This window comes from Chrysoperla carnea, chromosome 4 (genome assembly GCF_905475395.1).
Source record: "Chrysoperla carnea chromosome 4, inChrCarn1.1, whole genome shotgun sequence".
Classification (NCBI taxonomy): domain Eukaryota; kingdom Metazoa; phylum Arthropoda; class Insecta; order Neuroptera; family Chrysopidae; genus Chrysoperla; species Chrysoperla carnea.
Window position 1 is genome coordinate 45,785,380 of NC_058340.1, and position 19,046 is coordinate 45,804,425.

Sequence of the window (19,046 nt, forward strand, 5' to 3'; positions counted from 1 at the left end):
ATCAATAGACTTCCACCAGATGTATAGAAACTAAATTAGAATCAATACTGTATGTATAATATTCCATCCGTTCGCGTCTCTTCTATATATTGAATGTAAATACTAGCCGCTGCCCGCGCCTGCTTTACTGGACAGTTCCAAACAATAATTTTTAAAAGTTTACGTATTATTTGTATTGAATACTATATCTAGAATAAGCAAACATTACCCTCTGATTCTTTACACACCGCATAGTATTTCTCACTTCTTACCCTCTTACAACTTATCAACTTTCATCTCATTATTCCACCTTTATCTTTAAGAAGGCCTTTGATCTACAATCTTGTTTTACTGACATAAATTATAAATAACTCAAATCAAAGATAAAACGAATTAAACGAATCCAACAAAATAATTATTAATTCAATTTATATTAGGTTTTTCAAGTCATTTTAAATTTTCTTAAAAAGCAGCCCACGCTTTTTTACGATAAAATGATTTTTTTGAATTTAAAGAAATTATTTTCTACCTTTAAGTTTAGTTACAAAAGCGTGTTTTTTTAGTCTTTTAAACTACATATTATTTATTTTGTGTTTTTTAGTTTTTTAGACTATTAATTATTTATCAAAAATTCAGTATAAAATATGGTGGGAGCGCAAATAAATGTATGTATATGATATGATTTATATGAAAATCGTTAATCTTGAAAATCCTGATCAGAATAATCAAATAAACTTATTAAATTATTGTAATGTCATCAGTCTTTGATAAGAATGCCAAATTTCGAGTTAATCCGGCGTTTTGAAGGGGGTCAAAATGTTCAAAGTTAACATTACATACTTAATATACGCATGAACCTTTAAAGCGTATTAATAAATGAACCCATCCTGATGAACTTTAACCATTTTTCATTGAGGCACGCACATTGTAAAAAATCGTGATCATTTTATAATAATATAGAAGATAAATAGGTTCATGAAGATCCATAGAAAATGTCGACAATTGATAATGTACGTAGTGTGTCTGTACGTTCATAGTATGAAATGTACATGTTGAAATGGAATATTTAGAATAGAAAGTTCTAGGTAATAGTATTCGTATTCTAGAATTGCAAATATTTCCTGATGATATTGAACGGAAGAGCTAGTTTCACATAATTCAATCTCTATCTAAGTGACAACCTTTTGTCACTTAGATAGTGACTATCCTATACCTATATCAATCAATCGATTAATTTATTAAAAGCAGCTTGTTTTTATTTTAATTAAAAACCCCGTAGTCAAAATATCTGATACAATGAATTATGATAGTTTTGATGGATCAAAATTTTTATCATATTTATACAAAATTCAAAAATCATGATTTTTTATTATCCCTAATATAGAGTAATTGAATAACAATTTCATCAATTAGTTTTATTTGGATTAAATTTTTAATTTTAAGCTCTTCATTGCATGACACCTTATTGGTTGAGCCTTAAAAATTGTTTTTCAGTGACTTTTTCTCCTCACGCAAATATTAAAATACTGCGGTTATTAAAATTATTGGTTGATTTTCAATTTTCCATCTATAAACAGTATTAGAATCCATAGTTTCGAAAATTAAATTTCTTTATAGTTTCAAGGTCAACTTTTATCCAAGAGATAACATCTTTTGCACTGCGAGCTGTTTTTGAAAAAAGCTTAAAAATTACAATACCTCGAAGCCGTTTATTGCTCAAAAATTGCATGGTCAAAATTTTTACCTACCAAAGTATCCCCATTTTCAAAAATACCTTTTACCATTATTTAAATAAAATATCTTTTTGCACATCTTCGTATGTTTTCTAGATATTTTCGAAAAAGTGATTTTAGGGGTAATTTTTAAATTTTTTCTACCCTCTTAGTAGAATTAAAAATTTTTAACTCCGTATATTTGCAGGCTTCTAGTTTGAATAATAGTTTATTATTTTAATTTATTGGACTATAAGTATTACTAATAATGTCAACCATAGTAGCTCAGTTGGTTAAAGCGTCATTATTTCTATTCGCGGTATGCCTAGGATAGCGTGCTTGATTCCCGCTATCACCTAAAAAATTAATTTAATTAATGTTTTTGATAGGCTGGTTCATGGTATATGCATGAAGGAGATGCACTCAGTCTCTCAAAATAAATAATGATAAATGAAATTATCAGCGGAAAAGATGGTAAAACACATGTTTGCTATCACAAGGGGCTCTATAGTCTAAGTGTGTTCTTCGTGGACAGCCGATATAAAATATCCTTACCTCACCTATATTAATAATATAAGAAAAAGATAGAACTTATTAATAATTCCGTATTTGTCCCTTAATTCTGTGCACAACAAATAAGACTTATTATGGAAGTTCTTATAGAAAACAAATTCTATAAAATAATAAAGCCAAGATTAAAATATGACTATAGTGCCTTTCAACTCAACTTCACATGAATTGTTTTCCACAAAGTTAAATTAAGTTTTATTTTTTGCTTAAAAAAATTTAATAACAATGTTTATAGTTTATACTGCAGAATACTACAGTATTTCATATTTGTTATATTATTTATCATAACAATTGTATAATCACACACATATAAACATATAACATATATTATGAATTTATTTCTAGATCCACCTCAAGTGACGTTAACAATGGGAAGTAAATTAAATGCAAGTAATATCCGTGAAGGTGTTGATGTGTATTTTGAATGTCATATAACAGCAAATCCATGGATACATCGCGTGTCATGGTCTCATGATGTAAGTATATGCATATATTATTTAAATGCATACACATTATTATTTTATATTTTATACTCCCGTCAAATTAGATGAAATTTCATATGATTTAGTGAAGTTTTGGATGCAGTAATGCCATCTATGCCAACTTTTAGCTTTTTACCTGTAGAATAAAAATTTCATACAAAAGATAATTTCGAAAAAATCAACGATTTTCCAAGTTTTACCACAATTTTTTTCGAAAAATATACATTTTATAGGTCAGTCTAAAGTTATCCGGTGTAAAATTTCCAATCAACTTGTATATACAGGGTGGTGTCGAATTATCGAATTTGTCTGACTTTAGATACTGCCACAAACCCTCTATAGCCCGGAACTTTTTAAAAAAAATATCTTGTAATCCGACAAATTACATATCAAAGTTTTTAGATTTCAATCATTTTCTAATTTCAGCCACGAAGAATTCATGTACATATTTATAATAAATCTGCATTGTAATTATGGTTATAGTTATGTCGGATTACAAGTAGTGCCGGATTAGACAGAGGCCAGATTGCCGCGAGTCAACTGTATTAACTTTTTCTTATCTTTCATATTTTCTGAAAAATCTACATCAATGTACAATTTTTCGTGTTTTTATTGGTTTTTTTAATTTTCTTAAAAACTGTAGAATTTAAAGAAAACAAGTGAAAACAAACAATTGACAATTGAGTTAATTGTTGTAATACCATGTATAGACAGTGTTGAATACTCTGTTACATTAGACATACATACATATGGCACATACATAACTTTACATACAAGACCCAATTGACCTATGTTGCTCATTTACGAAGTCGACCTCACTTTTTACGTCCTAAGCACACTATAAAATTTTCAGCTTGATATTTTTTTTCATTTTTGAGTTTTTGACAGACGACAGGTGACAGACGACAGACCGAGAGACGGGCAACCGGAAATGGACTAATGAAGTGATTTTATAAATACCTATAGGAAAATTATGTTCGTAGCATCAATATTTTTAAGTGTTACAAACTTGCGATTAAACTTAGCATACCTTGATATATATTACATTTATTGCATGGTATAAAAACACAAGTTTTTGAGAAAAAAATTTCCATTCGATCTATTTATTTTGATGACATCTATATCCTTGAAGGAAGATATGATATTTTCTGAACGTAGCACCATAAGTACGATCTTTTAAATTGCGTTATATTGACGTTCCTTAGTATATTTTTATATGCCAGTTGTTTTCTGCTTAAGAAATAATTAATCCTTTGCCACTTCAGAGAATATTCAGATCAAGAATAACTACTGCAAGGCATGTAATCCTAGTTATAAATCCATTGTGTAAATAAATTTGCTCCATTTATATATGAAAATAATCTATTACATTCATCTATAACAATATTAAATTTTAAGTACATTCACGTATATAAAATATATAATTAACATTTTATTTATGTAAATAATTGAATACATTTGTTATATAAAATAATATAAACAAAAAGCTCGTATTTGATGTGTTTTAAAAGCAGATTACATATTCATTGTAGTTGCAACTAGAACTAATATATCATTAGTTTTAATATTTAATAATTATAACTCATATTATTTTAACACAATATAATTATAATCACAACAACAAACAGTGGAGTAAATTCAGTTTTCATTTATGTTTTGGAAAACCAACGTGGAAAAATCAACTTTTTGGCGCTGTAAAAATATTACATTAGGCCAGTATTTTTAGCTAGCTCAAAAAGTTCAAATCATAGGGACTTATTTTTCTGATTTGGTACTAAATCAGACAAGGGAAAATGAAATTCAAGTTAGTTTTCTGGGTTTATTGGCCTAATAACTAAAGCAATCTTATACAGGGTGTTCTGCTATTGATAGCAGAAAATTATACCAGTAAATTAAGATTATCAAGACAAATGGAAAAGCTCTTAATCAAATTTCGATCTGAGGCCTGATTCGGGAGATGTGGCTATGAGAAAAATAGAAAGATTTATGAATTCAAAGATCTATGAAATTCATTAAATTAGTAGGTGTCACTTTAGAGTATATAGGGGACTATTATAAAACAATAATTGATTGTAAATTGATTTAATTGGGTAGTGAATACTACAAAAATATTTTGCTGTCGTTATTTATAAAGAAAACAAAAAAATTATTCACCAATACAGAGACACTAAGATGTGGGAGGTATCCAATTATATATTTATATAAGTAGGGGGGGGTTAAATTGCGTAATAAACAATACAAAATCTTAAACATCGTATCAATTTCAATTTCAATACACAATATAACGTAGTTTGAAGTAGGTAATCTAGTAAGTTCGTTCAGAAACAGAACTCATTCTTTTTAACTGTGGTAGCTGGGAATGCCGGTCCCAAGTTTTATTAATGGCTGGCAGGCTTAAAAATTAAGATGATTTGTTTACACGGGCCGAACAAGTTTTCTAAACTTACTCCTGATAATGCTCGATATCTCTGATTGATCTCCGAGGTACCTGGTGTATGATTCTGTCATGATATTCGTGTTCAGCGACCACAAAACGCGAGTAACAAGTTTGGAATCATTTTCGTCACTATTAATCGAATTCTGAATTTAATATATTTACGGTTAATTTAAAATGCATATTATTTATGCAAATTGCTGATTTTTAATTTCTTATAAATCAATTTAAGTACCATACCGACGCTCTAACGAAATGAATGCCGAAACATCCAAATCCGACATACCTTAATGTTAAATTTTTCGATCTTTGACCGTGCGTCTGTTATTATTTTTTAAGTTTTTACCCCGTTATTTGTCCCCAACTTAACAAGCTATACTCAGCGTAAGCTCCAAAATTTCTTTTTTATTAATACATATAATTATAAATTGCACTACTGCTGCACTAATTACAATTACTAAATCTAAAATTACATAACCTATAATATGCTTTGATAAAATGAATAGATAGAATTATTAAAATATAATCCAGTTCGCTTCACATAAAATTACCAAAATATAATTCATTATACTAATCAATGTATGTTTGATGATATTATTCATTACCGGTTAATGGTTTTCTATATCACAGTAAAAATATTGTATATCACACTTTTTATACCATGTATATATGAAATATATAACATAGTATATTAAGTTTAGTCCCAAGATTTTAACGCTTGAAAATATTGATGCTACGAAAAAAAATTTGGTATAGGTATTCATAGAATCACCTAATTAGTCCATTTACGATTTTCTGCCGTCTGTCCGTAAGCACGATATTAAGTTCAAAAACGAAAAGAGATATCAAGCTGAAATTTTTATAGCGTAATTGAGATCCAGTTCGTAAATGAGCAACATAGGTAAATTGGGTCTTGACCTATGGATTGGATCCTACGGACCCATTTTGTAAACCGTTAGAGATAGAACAAAAGTTTAAATGTAAAAAATGTTCCTTATCAATAAATAAACTACTTTTGTTTGAAACATTTTTTTGTAAAAATCACTGTTTACCCACGAGGGCGCAAATTAGGTGCAAAATTTATAGTATGTATTATATAAGAATATCAATTATGAATGTGGTGGCTATCTAAAAGTGGATATCTTTCTTTATTTACGTGTCGTCAAAAAACAAATGATTGCGTCATTAACACTGTCTATACATGGTATTTCAATAATTAACTCAGTTAATTGTTTGTTTTCACTTGTTTAAAATATGAAATATATTATATAAATTGTATCGTAGGTATTTATGTTTTTCATTCTTCCAGAATGCAACTTCTGATTTTTAACGCATCCTTGGTATAGAAAAATATACTATCACCCTTGGCCATTGTGACTTTATTTAATAACTCAACAAATTGTTGTTCAAACGGGTCGCGCAATTTAATATGTTTAGCAAGGCAATGTAACCTGTGTGGGTAGTAAATTTAGTAAATTGAGTAAATTGGTAATAATTCTAAGAGGCAGTGTACCATTGTTTCTAGCTTGTTCTTATTGCATACCTGACATAAACGGTCTTACTTCCATTTGTAGATAAATTTATTAGCACTGAGTTTTACTATTAATTTGCCTGTTACTCTGATTTGACTAACAAGTCGATTTTTTCTGATAAATGGGGCTAAAACGTGATTTCAAGATTTTCCTTTTTTATTTTAAGGAATTTTAATGATGAAGGGTTTTGGTCATTCTATAACAGACCGCCGAAAGAAAATCTGAACCCGGAGGATTAATACCCTTCTCGGAATTTGAAATACAGTGTGTCGGATTTGAGATGAAGACACCCTCATATTTTCGTTATTTATAGGAATATCGATTTTAAATTTTGTTACAAATTGACAAACAGAATCGATTCTTAAAATATTGCCTAGCGCCAGAGATGCTTAGAGATATCGAAAAAAAGCTACTAGAAAAAGTTGTTTAGAATAATTTTTTATACCCATACACGAATTTTCATGACCAAATTTGTATTTTTAATTTTTCATTAGTTTGGTCTTTACTCAAAATTTTTACAAGTTTATGGAAATATTTGAATACATAACACTGTTAAATTACCAATTCTCGGGTAAACAGCATGCAAAACACCGTGTTTTTTGCACACAATAAGTTAGATCTAGTACAAAAAACTTCAAAATAAATATAACTAGTATGGTTGAGTTAAAAAGCAAGCATACTCCAGAATTTTTCAATTTTGAATCATGATTGTATAATATTTAATTTATATAATTTGCATTTTCATTTATATTACTTTATTTGACATATCTATTATTTATATTTTCCAGAATAAGCTTGTTCATAACAATGTAAGCAGTGGTATTATTGTCGCTAATCAAACATTAGTAATACAGGGCGTATCGAGACGTGCTTCTGGATATTATACATGTTCAGCAACCAACACAGAAGGAAGTTCAACAAGCAATGCTCTACAATTGAACATCAAATGTGTGTATTATTTATAGACTTTATTAAATTTCTTGCGTATCATCTGTCCCATACTGTTATTCGATATCCTTTCCTAAATATTATCTAATGTTCTATCTCAGTCTTTTGAGATTCCCTTTCTTGTATCAATGGTATCCTAGTTTCATTTTCAGGCTTCGGCATCCGGAAAATTAAATTACATGAAAAACACGATTACAGGAAATAATGTTTTCATTTATTATTAAAATTTAATCGCTCATGAAACCATAAGCAAATATTTAAATTTAATCACCTTTCCATAAGTTTGTTACTTTTGTATTAAGTAGGATAACAGTTTTTCAAATATTCTAAAATCTTAATACAGTTTGCTTTTCATCGGGTTTTTACTTACAAAATTATTTATTAAATTAACTAAACCATATGTTCAAATGGTACAGTTATTTCTGTATTTTGCTGTCTCAATTTTAAAATTTACATTTATTAATAAATGTTACAAACTTATATAGGGCGGATTTTAAATCTTCGCGATGAATCTTCGTGAATTACTCTAATAAATAAAATTCACGATAATTGGATACTAATCTTGGGTCTGATTTTATTAAAAAGAAAATTTTAAAATCTAAATTGGATAAAACCTACTCGGAATATTACTAACAGACAGTGTCGTAAACTTGTTACTGATTAATTCCTACGTAATATTAATCATCCGCAACAAAAAATCTTAATCTTAATTAACTCTTAGTAACATCATATGGCCCATTTCGCGTCGTAAGTCTACATTCATTTGGCTAATTAAAAAATGCCTCAGAAAATAATATTTCTAACTTTTTCCCAAATTTCAACATTTTTATGTCTTGGCGACCTTCCTATAAATTTTGTGCACCTGTTTACAGACTGTTTTCAAAGCCAATTAGTCCAGAAAGACTGCATCGCATTAACAGCCAGTTTTATTTTCGTAATTGCTACAAAAGCAGCTGGCATTTAATTATATAGGCTTTTTTCAAGGCAAAAAATATATATGTAGTTAATTAAATAACAGCAGAAATAAAACAGCGAAATTTAATAACAGCAGAAATAAAACAGCGAAATTTAATAATACGAAATTATTTATCACAAAAGTAAATTGTCATTTATATTTGTTTGCAGATGAACCAATTTGTAATACAGCACGAAGTGTATATGGTGCTGCACGAATGGAAGAAATTCGTGTAGATTGTTTTGTTGATGCAAATCCACCAGCCACATTCTTTCGATGGACATTTAACCACACTCCAGCTGGTGATTCACGTTCTATATCAACGTATGATGTTAGCATTGGTGGTGGACATAGTGTAGCATCATTTACCCCAAGTACAGAACGTGACTATGGTTCATTACTATGCTGGAGTCGTAATGAACTTGGACCACAACGCACACCATGTGTATTTCATATTGTGCCAGCAGGTAAAAGAAAATTCATTGCATTTCACTCACTATTCTATAGTTATGTAAATATTAAAAAAATAATATTAAAATTTTTTTTCTAGGTCGACCAGAAGCACCATCGAATTGTTCAGCAATAAATAAAACTCATAGTTCAATTCATATAAAATGTAAAAGAGGTTTTGACGGTGGCCTAAATCAAAAATTTGTAATGATTCTAACGTACGGTTTAAATGATCAATTGGTTGCAAACGTAACAAGCGATGGTATACCTGAATTTCATATTGGTGGTCTTGAAGTTGAGGTAAATATGACAAATATTTTATAAATTTTATTTTTCCCACACCATTTCCTCTTTCTGCAGAAATTATATGAATAAGTCTGTTATACATTTGAAGAACTGTAAAATTTCAAAACTAATGGAGTAATTTTTTGCATACTTACTTACACAATTCGTTTTATCTTGTTAAAAATTTCCACGCGGGCGCCCCTTTGTAACCTCGCGCCTGTAGGCATGTGCCTACTTTGACTTGCCGAGTACTAATGCCATAAATTCTTGCATAGACACCGCATATTTAACATCTACGCTGAATTATGATACAATTAAATAATTAATACTGCAGTGTTTAAGACAGTAATACACGAACACATTAGATATTTAATTTTCTCTCCTTTCATATTCTGGGAAGATGATGGTCTGAATCATAATGATTACCACTCACATGAGGTGCTTGTTTTAGAAATGTTAAATTTCTCACCGCTTACATTTTAAACCACAATAAATTTAATATCTGACGCAAAAATTGCAGTTTCATGTCGGGGTTTTTAAAATTTGATACCTCTATATTTTCCTTTGTTTTTTTCTAGACATTCTACAAAGTCAATGTATTTGCAATAAATGAAAAAGGTGTCAGCCGAAACTCGAAAACAATATACGTTCGAACTTTGGCTCCACTACAAGAACAAAAGAAACTCACAGGTAAAGCTCATTAATGGTACTTAAATATTGATTAGTCGATTCGAATTCGATTGTCATAAAAAGTTTGAAAAAATTCAATAAAAAAAATTGTTAAACTATATCGGAATATATTTGAATAGTCTTCGTATTTTTTCAATCAAATCAAAACAAAATTAGAATATTACATGGATTAGAATGTAAATTAACTGTTGTCTTCAACTTTTTTTATTTCATAGTGTCAACAACAATGGCAGAGCCAAATATTGAAGAAGAAAAACCACCTTGGTTATACATACTATTGGGTGTGATTTCATCTTTAATCGTAACTAGCTTTGTATTATGCATAGTCTTCCATTGGTGCTACAAAAAAGATTCAAAGAAATATTGTAACACAAAACGTCTTAGTAAAGACGCCACAGAATGTTCAACTAGTGCATCAGTTGCCACAAAAACATCTCCACATCATAATGATTCAACTGATCTTGAAGTTAGATCGAATATTATTGAAGAGGAGGAAAATAATCCTGATATAATACCTCATGGTAAGTTTAACAGCTCACAAAATTAACCTAAATTATTGAATTTACATTTTAGCATTAAACCGATATTAACCCTTTTTCCGAAATATTATGCTTTTCCTATTTTTTTTCACAACCTTTGCACAGCAGGACACATATCCCGTATGCCCAATAAAAATCAACTATTTCCTTGAAGGTCTTGAACCAGAGTACACAGTTTTGCTACTCATTTTATTCAGGGCGAAAATCGGAAAAACTATTGCCAGGTTACATCAGTTTTTCCTCTTTTTTTTAAAGAAAGGAATATTATGAAAATGTTGGAATGGTAGAAGCCGATAGCTAGACGACGTACAGACTGACTTTGAAGGCCGATGGAATTGCTGAGAAAACCGTGGCCCATTCCAGTCTGTAGGACTATTTAATTAATTAGTTAGGTAGAGCAAGAAGTTGTTAAAGTTTCATGACCGAGGACTTTTTATTGCGTTACATATTTAAAGTAAAAAAGCATTGGTGTCAATCGGCCGACATCATAAAAGTTGTAATTTTCAGGATTTTAGGATACGAACAAACTGATATTTGCATGTTGTTATTCAATTATCTTCATTTCGACTTCTCTTGAATGTATGAATATCAATCAATCTCAGATAATATTCCTCAACCGAGATTCATTAATTCTGAACTTGTGGTACAAAATTTCCCAATCCCTATTAAGGGAATTATCCGGCAATGAAAATTTTCGTCGAGGAAAAATTTGTTAGACGCGATCTTGATAATAATCACTCTAATTTCTATCCTTAATAAATGAGTTTCTTAAATGAACCCTTACTCTAGGCTAATTGGAAACTTTTCAATCAAAATTTCGAAAAATTTTTAAAAAAATTTTCGCATGTTGCAGACGTATTTTTCTATCAACAAATGGGAAGTCGTGCAATTTCACCATCACAAATATTAGCATGTAGTGCACCTTTACAAGTACCATTATCAATGGCAGAAACATATCAATTAAGTAATATTGCACAACCTATATTGTATCAAGGTCACCTGGAAACATCACTGCCATTAAGTCATATACATGGGGCACAATGGATGACAGATGTTACTGTTACAACAATTCCACACGAATTACAAGCAGAAAATGTTGTATGCCATGCAAAAACAGACGTACAAACACAAACGTCATTAGTTAGGCGTAAAGAAAGTACTGTTTAACAATAATCTCTTAAATTAAAATAATAAATTTAATAAACAAATAGAAAAATAATTTATATAAATTATACTGTAAGAACTGATGATTGAAAAAAAAAAGAATACTGTCTCATTATCATCACTTCCCAATTTTTTTTATTTAATCCTTTATTGGTTATGGAATAATTTCACTTATGAGATGAAGTACAATTTTTCTAAAATTAAGGCCATTTATTTTCCATGTAACAAAGCCATGAAGCACTGTCATTTATAAACCTATGTGAATTAGTATTAATGAGCTTATAATTTACTTAATAGGTACATTGTAAAATGTACTTAGAACTCTGTGTCTCCTATATAAATTCTTTGGAATTTAATTAAAATCTGAAATACCTATAAAAATGAATAATATTATAATATAAATAAAAATGTTGTTACCAAAAGACTAATTCGGAAACACACATACTATTATGTAATAAAAGAAAAGGTTAGGTTAAGAAATATAACTTTTCATACTTAACCTATTTATTCATTTTTTGAAATACTTCTCCGTAACCATTAAAGGCTTAAAAATTTTTTTTTTTATTTTTGTTACATTCTTACATAAATGTATCTGTGATGTTATGTATAAAAAAATTATAAAATTTATTTAACTTTTAAAATAGACTTTGAATATTATATAATACATCGAAATTAGATGAAATTTGTTATTAGTTAGTTATACAGAAGGCGTGTTAAAAATATATTCGTTTTTATTGGAATCTTTTACGGCATTGAAAATTAAATAGACACTTAAGAGTCAGTTACCATTGACTTATATCTTAAACTAGAAACGTTCCACTGACATTTCACAATGGAATCCAGACTTATATCTTAAGCTGGAGCTATATAACCGGCTATATTATAATTTACTTGTGTAAAATGTCACATAAACGGCGATATTACACCGGTGTAGCTTCAGATATGAAAGCTGCAATTGAAAAAGAGGGGTGATTTATTTGTCATAATTTCACACCAGTCATAATGAAGTCATCCCCACCAATTGTAAATTGTATTGTAGAATCCAAATGGAACTTATTTTGCCGTTTCCAACCGCTGATGATTAATGTTTCGATAACAAGAGGTAAACGCTCTATTACATTTATAAAAAGTAGTAAAGCCAGTTTACAATTTCAATAAGATATGGTCATTCATTTTTGCAATCCTCTACGTCGATTCTTTGCCGAGGGTAGAACAAAAAAAAATGAGTATATACTAGGTCCTATGTTATGGAAGTGTCTAAAAATACGTTAGCACGTAAATAATTTCGAGCATTATTGACAAGGAAGTCTTGTCTTTTAACAAAATCTCTCGCGATGTTGAATAATTCAATATCTTTGACAATTATTTATAAAAAATATTTCAGTCCCAGCATGTGTAGTTCCAACCATTATTTAAATTTCATTTTCCTAAAGTTCTTGCAAATGAATGTTAAATGAAATATGCTGTAAAATTCATTAACCTACCCAAAAGGGCTTATATCATTTTTTAAGTCACATTTTGGATCCGATTCAATGGATTATATATTTAGGATATATTTTTACTGATTAAATAATATCAATACAACCAATCGTTTTAAATTGAAGTTTAGAAATTATTTACAAGTTAAAGTTTTATTAGACACTATGTAATTTTTTATAAATTTTTAATTGAAAATTTATATTGTTTTTTATATTATTATTAAAGATTTAATAATTTATCGATGAAAAAAAATATGTATACTAAAATATTGTAAATATTTATAAGCGTTATTTTTAAATATAGTTTATTATCAGGAGAAAAAAATAAAAGGATCTCATTCAGGAAAGTCCTTTTTATCGCAACGACGAGCAAAGAAAATCTTAAAATCTACAAAAACTACTATCTGCATGAAAGTAAAAGTTTATAAATAAAATTAATGCAGTTTCATTAAAATTAAAAAAACATTGCCTCTAAGAGATCATTTTATATATTTCTCTTTAATTAGAAGAATAAAAACCAAATCAAAGCACAAAATTACATTATTTTCGATATTATATTTTCAAAATAATTTTTAGCATTAGTAATTTAAGAAACGATCACTCTTATTTGATACGAACCTTTTTGGGGAGTGCCAATCATGCCACAAGGATTAAAGAGCTTAGAAGGTGTTTAAATAACACGTAAGCTTGTTCAAACATCCTCAATGTTCGATAATTTGTTATTTTTGTTGCCATTTGGACATTTAAAATCTTACTCAAGATAAACACTAATACTATTTCATATAAAGCCAAAGCAATGTGGTGTGACAATGCCAACGTAAATATGCAACAAGTATGCAGAATTCTTTGTAAATTTGTCTATTTTCAAGTTGGGGAACTTCATGTTATGAACGATTATATCTTTCAGTTCAGGAAGAATACAGTGTGTCCACGGATAGTGGTAACATACTTGTAAATTTTCTCATTTTTCATTTTAAGAAGTCATTTTTTATAAACAATTTGGCTTATTCTGAAAAGTATGTAGAAATATTTAAAACTTCTAAATAATGTATATCGTAGCCAAAAATTTGGAATCACTATTTTTCTTTTTGGTAAACTACTCTTTCTTTTTACAAGCTGACAAAATGTTACTAAAAAAAGTTACTCGCAATTAACAATTATGACTCCGTGTACTTTAATTAAAACATCGTTTTTTTTTATTTGATGAAAAGTTATAATTACTAAAAAACGTAATAATGAAAATAACATTAAATCAATTAACATATTCTCCTCCTACCATAACACATTTTTCAACCAAAACCCTAAATTTTTTATAAACTTGATGCTGCAGTGTATGCATATTTATATCATTAACTGCCTCTGTGATTTTTTGTTTTAAAAGATTTTCATCGTCATTTAGATCACAATTATAAACTTTTTTTATAGATAACCCCACAAAATATATCTAGGAGTGTAATTTTATGATAATTACACCCTTCGTGCTTCATTCATTCCATTCAAAAACCTTAAAATCATGCTTTCGTACTTAATAATTGAACACTTATCTAACCATCTTTCATAATTCTTAAATTTGAGCGTTTTACCGAGTCCTAATTTTATTTCTCATTTAATTTAACACTCTACTCAAACAAAATAACACCATCTCTAATAATGTGTTATCATCCCGTCTAACTGACTAACGATCTAACTTTTGGAAAATTATGTGCTAGAAATTTCTAGTAACACACGTTTACTTTGGTAGTCGTAGGGCAGTTACAGTTAGTTAATTTAGAACAAACTTTGTGAATAAAACCATTTTGTGCTTTATAAAAGATGTCTACGTTTTACAGGGTGTCACTAAAAGGTTGGGACGCTCTACCACGTAAACTTAGCTCTACCACGTAGGGTTAGGGTTTTTTATCTGATCGTTTCTTGGATTATAAAAATTTTTTTTGTAATAAAACCCATTATGATAAGATTCGAATTACATATACACTAAAGAGTTTTGTATCCAAATAATTAATTGAATTCATATAGTAAAGATGCTCATCAGGTGTTGTAATTAGCTACTGACAATTTAGATAAGGGCAGTGTTTGTCGATAAAATTGTATTGTAACATTTTTTATGGCTTTGTTCTGCGCGTTCAGAACTTTTAAAATAAATGATTATATTATACGAAAAAAATTAACGATCCACGCTTTTATTTAATGTAAATACGAACAAACTCAAAATTTAAATGCTCTTAAATGTCTATAAACATTTCACTATCCAAAAAGTTTTCAAATTGTCAAATCAACAATTTGTCTGATCAACAGGTTCAAATTGGAGCAATATAGAAATAATGGTATTAACAATTTGTGTGATAGCTAGCTAGAAAAATGTGCCAGAATTTTGGTTCGTCATCATGGGATACAATTTTTACCTCCTAAGTCCTAAGTATAAACTTAGGCCTCCGCTGCTGGTCGATATTTTGATATTTTGATAAGAAATAATTCTTTGGCAGTTGACTAAAATATGAACCAAGAAACATAATTTGAATGTACATTAATAAATGGCTAAATATTACTTATAAGCACATAAATTAATAAAAACAATTCTCAAAAATCGCTCTTCCAAATACAAATATAAAAAAAATATGAAAAATGCAAAATGTTTCATTATTACGAATCATTAAATTTAGGATAAGGTATACATTTTTTATAGTTTAGGTAAAATAAAATAAATATGTTAATAATTTAAACAAATTAACGAAATACATCAGGCATTCCAGAAATATATACATTACATAGTCACTACATAATTTGGTGGGTTAAAGGCGAATAATTGGTTCAAAATACAAGAAGCAGGGTCGATTCCTTGTCTTAAAAAGAAGTAATCTGTAAAAATATGATTTACAAGTCTCTGTTAGTAAAGATATATGAAGGATTTATATTAAACTCAAGACTTTAGCGCATAACTGTAAAATTGGGCCATTCAACAATGGGTGCGTTTAGCAGAAAAAAGCGCTAGGAAGCGCTTGTAAGCAAAATGGCGATTGTTAAGCGGTAAGCGCTGTCAAATAGTAAATAGCTATATTTCTCTAGGACGCTAAGTTAGCTTTAAGCGGGGAACCTAAGCCTAACCTAATTTAAATATATGTTTGTAAATTATTCATATTAAAAAATTACCTATAATGAATAATATATTAAATAATGTATAATAATAATAATATATTAATGTGTCAGCGCAACTGAAGTTAGCAAACATGTCCTGGCCGAAAACTGTACAGTTTGTTTTTCAGCGCTAGTAAGCGCTCTCAAGTGCTTTTTTCTGTCAAACGCACCCAATGGCAGGAGTTTCGTTTCACATAACCTAGGCTTTTGCTTTTCAGAAACAAAATAATTTGGTTACAAAAAACGATTTTTTCTACTACAAGTTTGTAATTAACGTGATTTTAAGTAAAACTTAGCCATATGTAAACAAATTTTAAGGAAATTTAAGAAACATTAAATAAAAGCGTCTAAAAATGAACCAAATATATTGTAAAATATCAAGTATATATGTTATGAAAAAATCCCATAGAAACATTTGTTAACTTGTCCTTAATTCACCCAACCATAAAAATATTCGCCTGTTATTATGATAACTGTTCACCTACTCACTTAACGTAAATTGTGATTAAGTACTTGAAAATGTGAGAAATCTGTAAATATAGTTCATCAAATTAATAACCATTAAGAAACTCCTTAACGCCTAGTATGAAGGCACTCGGATTTGAATATCCTCGGGAAAAAACAGTTATTTATCTCATAATGAGTAAATTCGCTTTGTACAAATTTGAGCTTGTATCTTTAAGATAATAAGGTAAGGATAAGACATTCGTTTGCGAGAAACATTACAGTACGGTGTAGGTTAGCCAATCGGTATCAGGGCGATAAAGAGGTGAAATACTAAATAATTACCTAAGATTATCCAGTGTAACATGTAGACAATATGATACGAACAAGAATTTATTGTAAAAGTTTATTTTCTTTCTATTACAACCACTAAAAACCACTGAAAAAAAAATAAAATGAAATATGCAACTTCTCTATTGGGAGTCCGCTTCTCACTCGCAATGACTGTAGGATCAATGATACAAACTTTGAAACTTCTTGATAAGAATGTTAAATGTATGGTTAGCCGAACAGGAATGATGTTGTCATTATTTTCGCTTCATTCCAGATAATACAATGAATAATTTTGTAGATAAATACGAAGGTAATTATTTCAGTTTTGATAGTTAGTTGGAAAATTTTGATATTAAAATTTCTTATAAGCACGAATGGATTAACATAATGCATCAGAATTGTTTTAATAATTAGGTATATTGGCTACTCGTCAAATATATATAACCTATAACTGCCAAGAAACTATATTTTAAATCTCTCTCTTCCATGAATTGATTATTTAAAATTTAATTTGAGGAACTAAACAAAACTTATCATTTTCCTAGCATCAAATAACACACTGTAGATTAACATACACCTACCTACAATTACTAATACAGTATTCTACCATGTTTGAAAAAGTACTTCAAAATGTTGATTTTCCTAATAAAAAGCCACAAAAAATATATTTCGGCAAAATAAACACGTTTTCTTGCCAGAAAATTAAATTAAATTTTAAATATTTTTTACACTCGCAAAAACGCTGCCATTTTGTTTACATAATATTGGTGGCGATTAAACATTACGACTTTTAATTTTAATATAATAAAACAATAACGTACTTTTTCAAATTTCGCAATTTATTTTTACTACCGAAAGTACTCTATTAGATATTATTCTATGTACGATTTCCTAAAACTGTAAAGAAAATTAAAAACAAAACCAAACTAAGACTTCATTATATTAGATGCTGGAAAATATCCTTTTTACGTATTATTTTAAATCGTCTAGGAGTATCGATACATATACTTATTCAAGTCTTGCAATATTGCCTTAATATTAAATTATTAACTAAACAAAAATCATTCGATTAGAGCAGATTGCAGGACCATTACAATTTTAAAAGGTGTATGAAAACCTACGCAAAACATACAATTTATTTATTAAATTTGAATAAATGTCGCATGTTTAATATCAAACAAAAAATTATATAGAAATTCTCACAGTAATTTTTATAAATTTTTATATATTAACTAAAATTAGAACAAAAATAAATAATGACCAGATTTTATAATACATAAAAGAGTCTTCAGAAAAAAAAATCTTAAAAATCTAATTATAATCATTGCTTTAGGTTTTAAGAAAAACATGTCAAAATCATCTGACGTAATTAATTTTTACCACCCTTTTACCATATTAAAGCTATTTTACATGACAAAAGAAATTTTTAATGATTTCTTTTTTAAATCATTTACAATGTATGTAAATTTTACATACTTAATGCTAATTATATACATATTCACATATTGGCTTGTTGCCTAATAATTGCTTGCTTAAAAATTTATGTTTGCTCAAAAATTTGCACATCGTGCGTAACCTCATTTGTGAGTCCCAAAGTAAAGTGAAAGTTTTTCTTACCCAACATTAAAAAAAAAATATTTTTCAAACTTTGAACGAGAGGTACCTACCTATATAAAAAATTTGCTCCGTTCATGAGTTGTATTTCAGGTAATTACCATAGAATAGTCATCTTCGTCTGTAAATGATCCAATTACTACAATTTCTATTTCAATTTTTTTTTAACTTTATTGAAAAAAACAACTTTCAATACAAAACAAACGAGTTGAGTTTTCTGATTTTTGTCCAGAAATTATATTTTGATATATGGTAGACCAGAAATTTACAAACGCAACACACCATTTCCAAATTCCAAAATTATT

The 19,046-nt window shown here is 28.6% G+C and overlaps 1 protein-coding gene across 1 annotated transcript in view; it reads left to right on the forward strand.

The window, feature by feature from the left end:
* Positions 1-11,743, forward strand: part of LOC123298741 (nephrin-like) — a 51,131-nt gene extending 39,388 nt beyond the window's left edge. Inside the window, exons 3-9 of the mRNA XM_044880835.1 lie at positions 2,607-2,737; positions 7,498-7,657; positions 8,783-9,079; positions 9,163-9,362; positions 9,926-10,037; positions 10,253-10,558; positions 11,430-11,743. Of these exons, the coding sequence (XP_044736770.1) occupies positions 2,607-2,737; positions 7,498-7,657; positions 8,783-9,079; positions 9,163-9,362; positions 9,926-10,037; positions 10,253-10,558; positions 11,430-11,743 (1,520 nt within the window). The remainder of the gene's footprint in view (positions 1-2,606; positions 2,738-7,497; positions 7,658-8,782; positions 9,080-9,162; positions 9,363-9,925; positions 10,038-10,252; positions 10,559-11,429) is intronic.
* Positions 11,744-19,046: the final 7,303 nt, after the last annotated feature.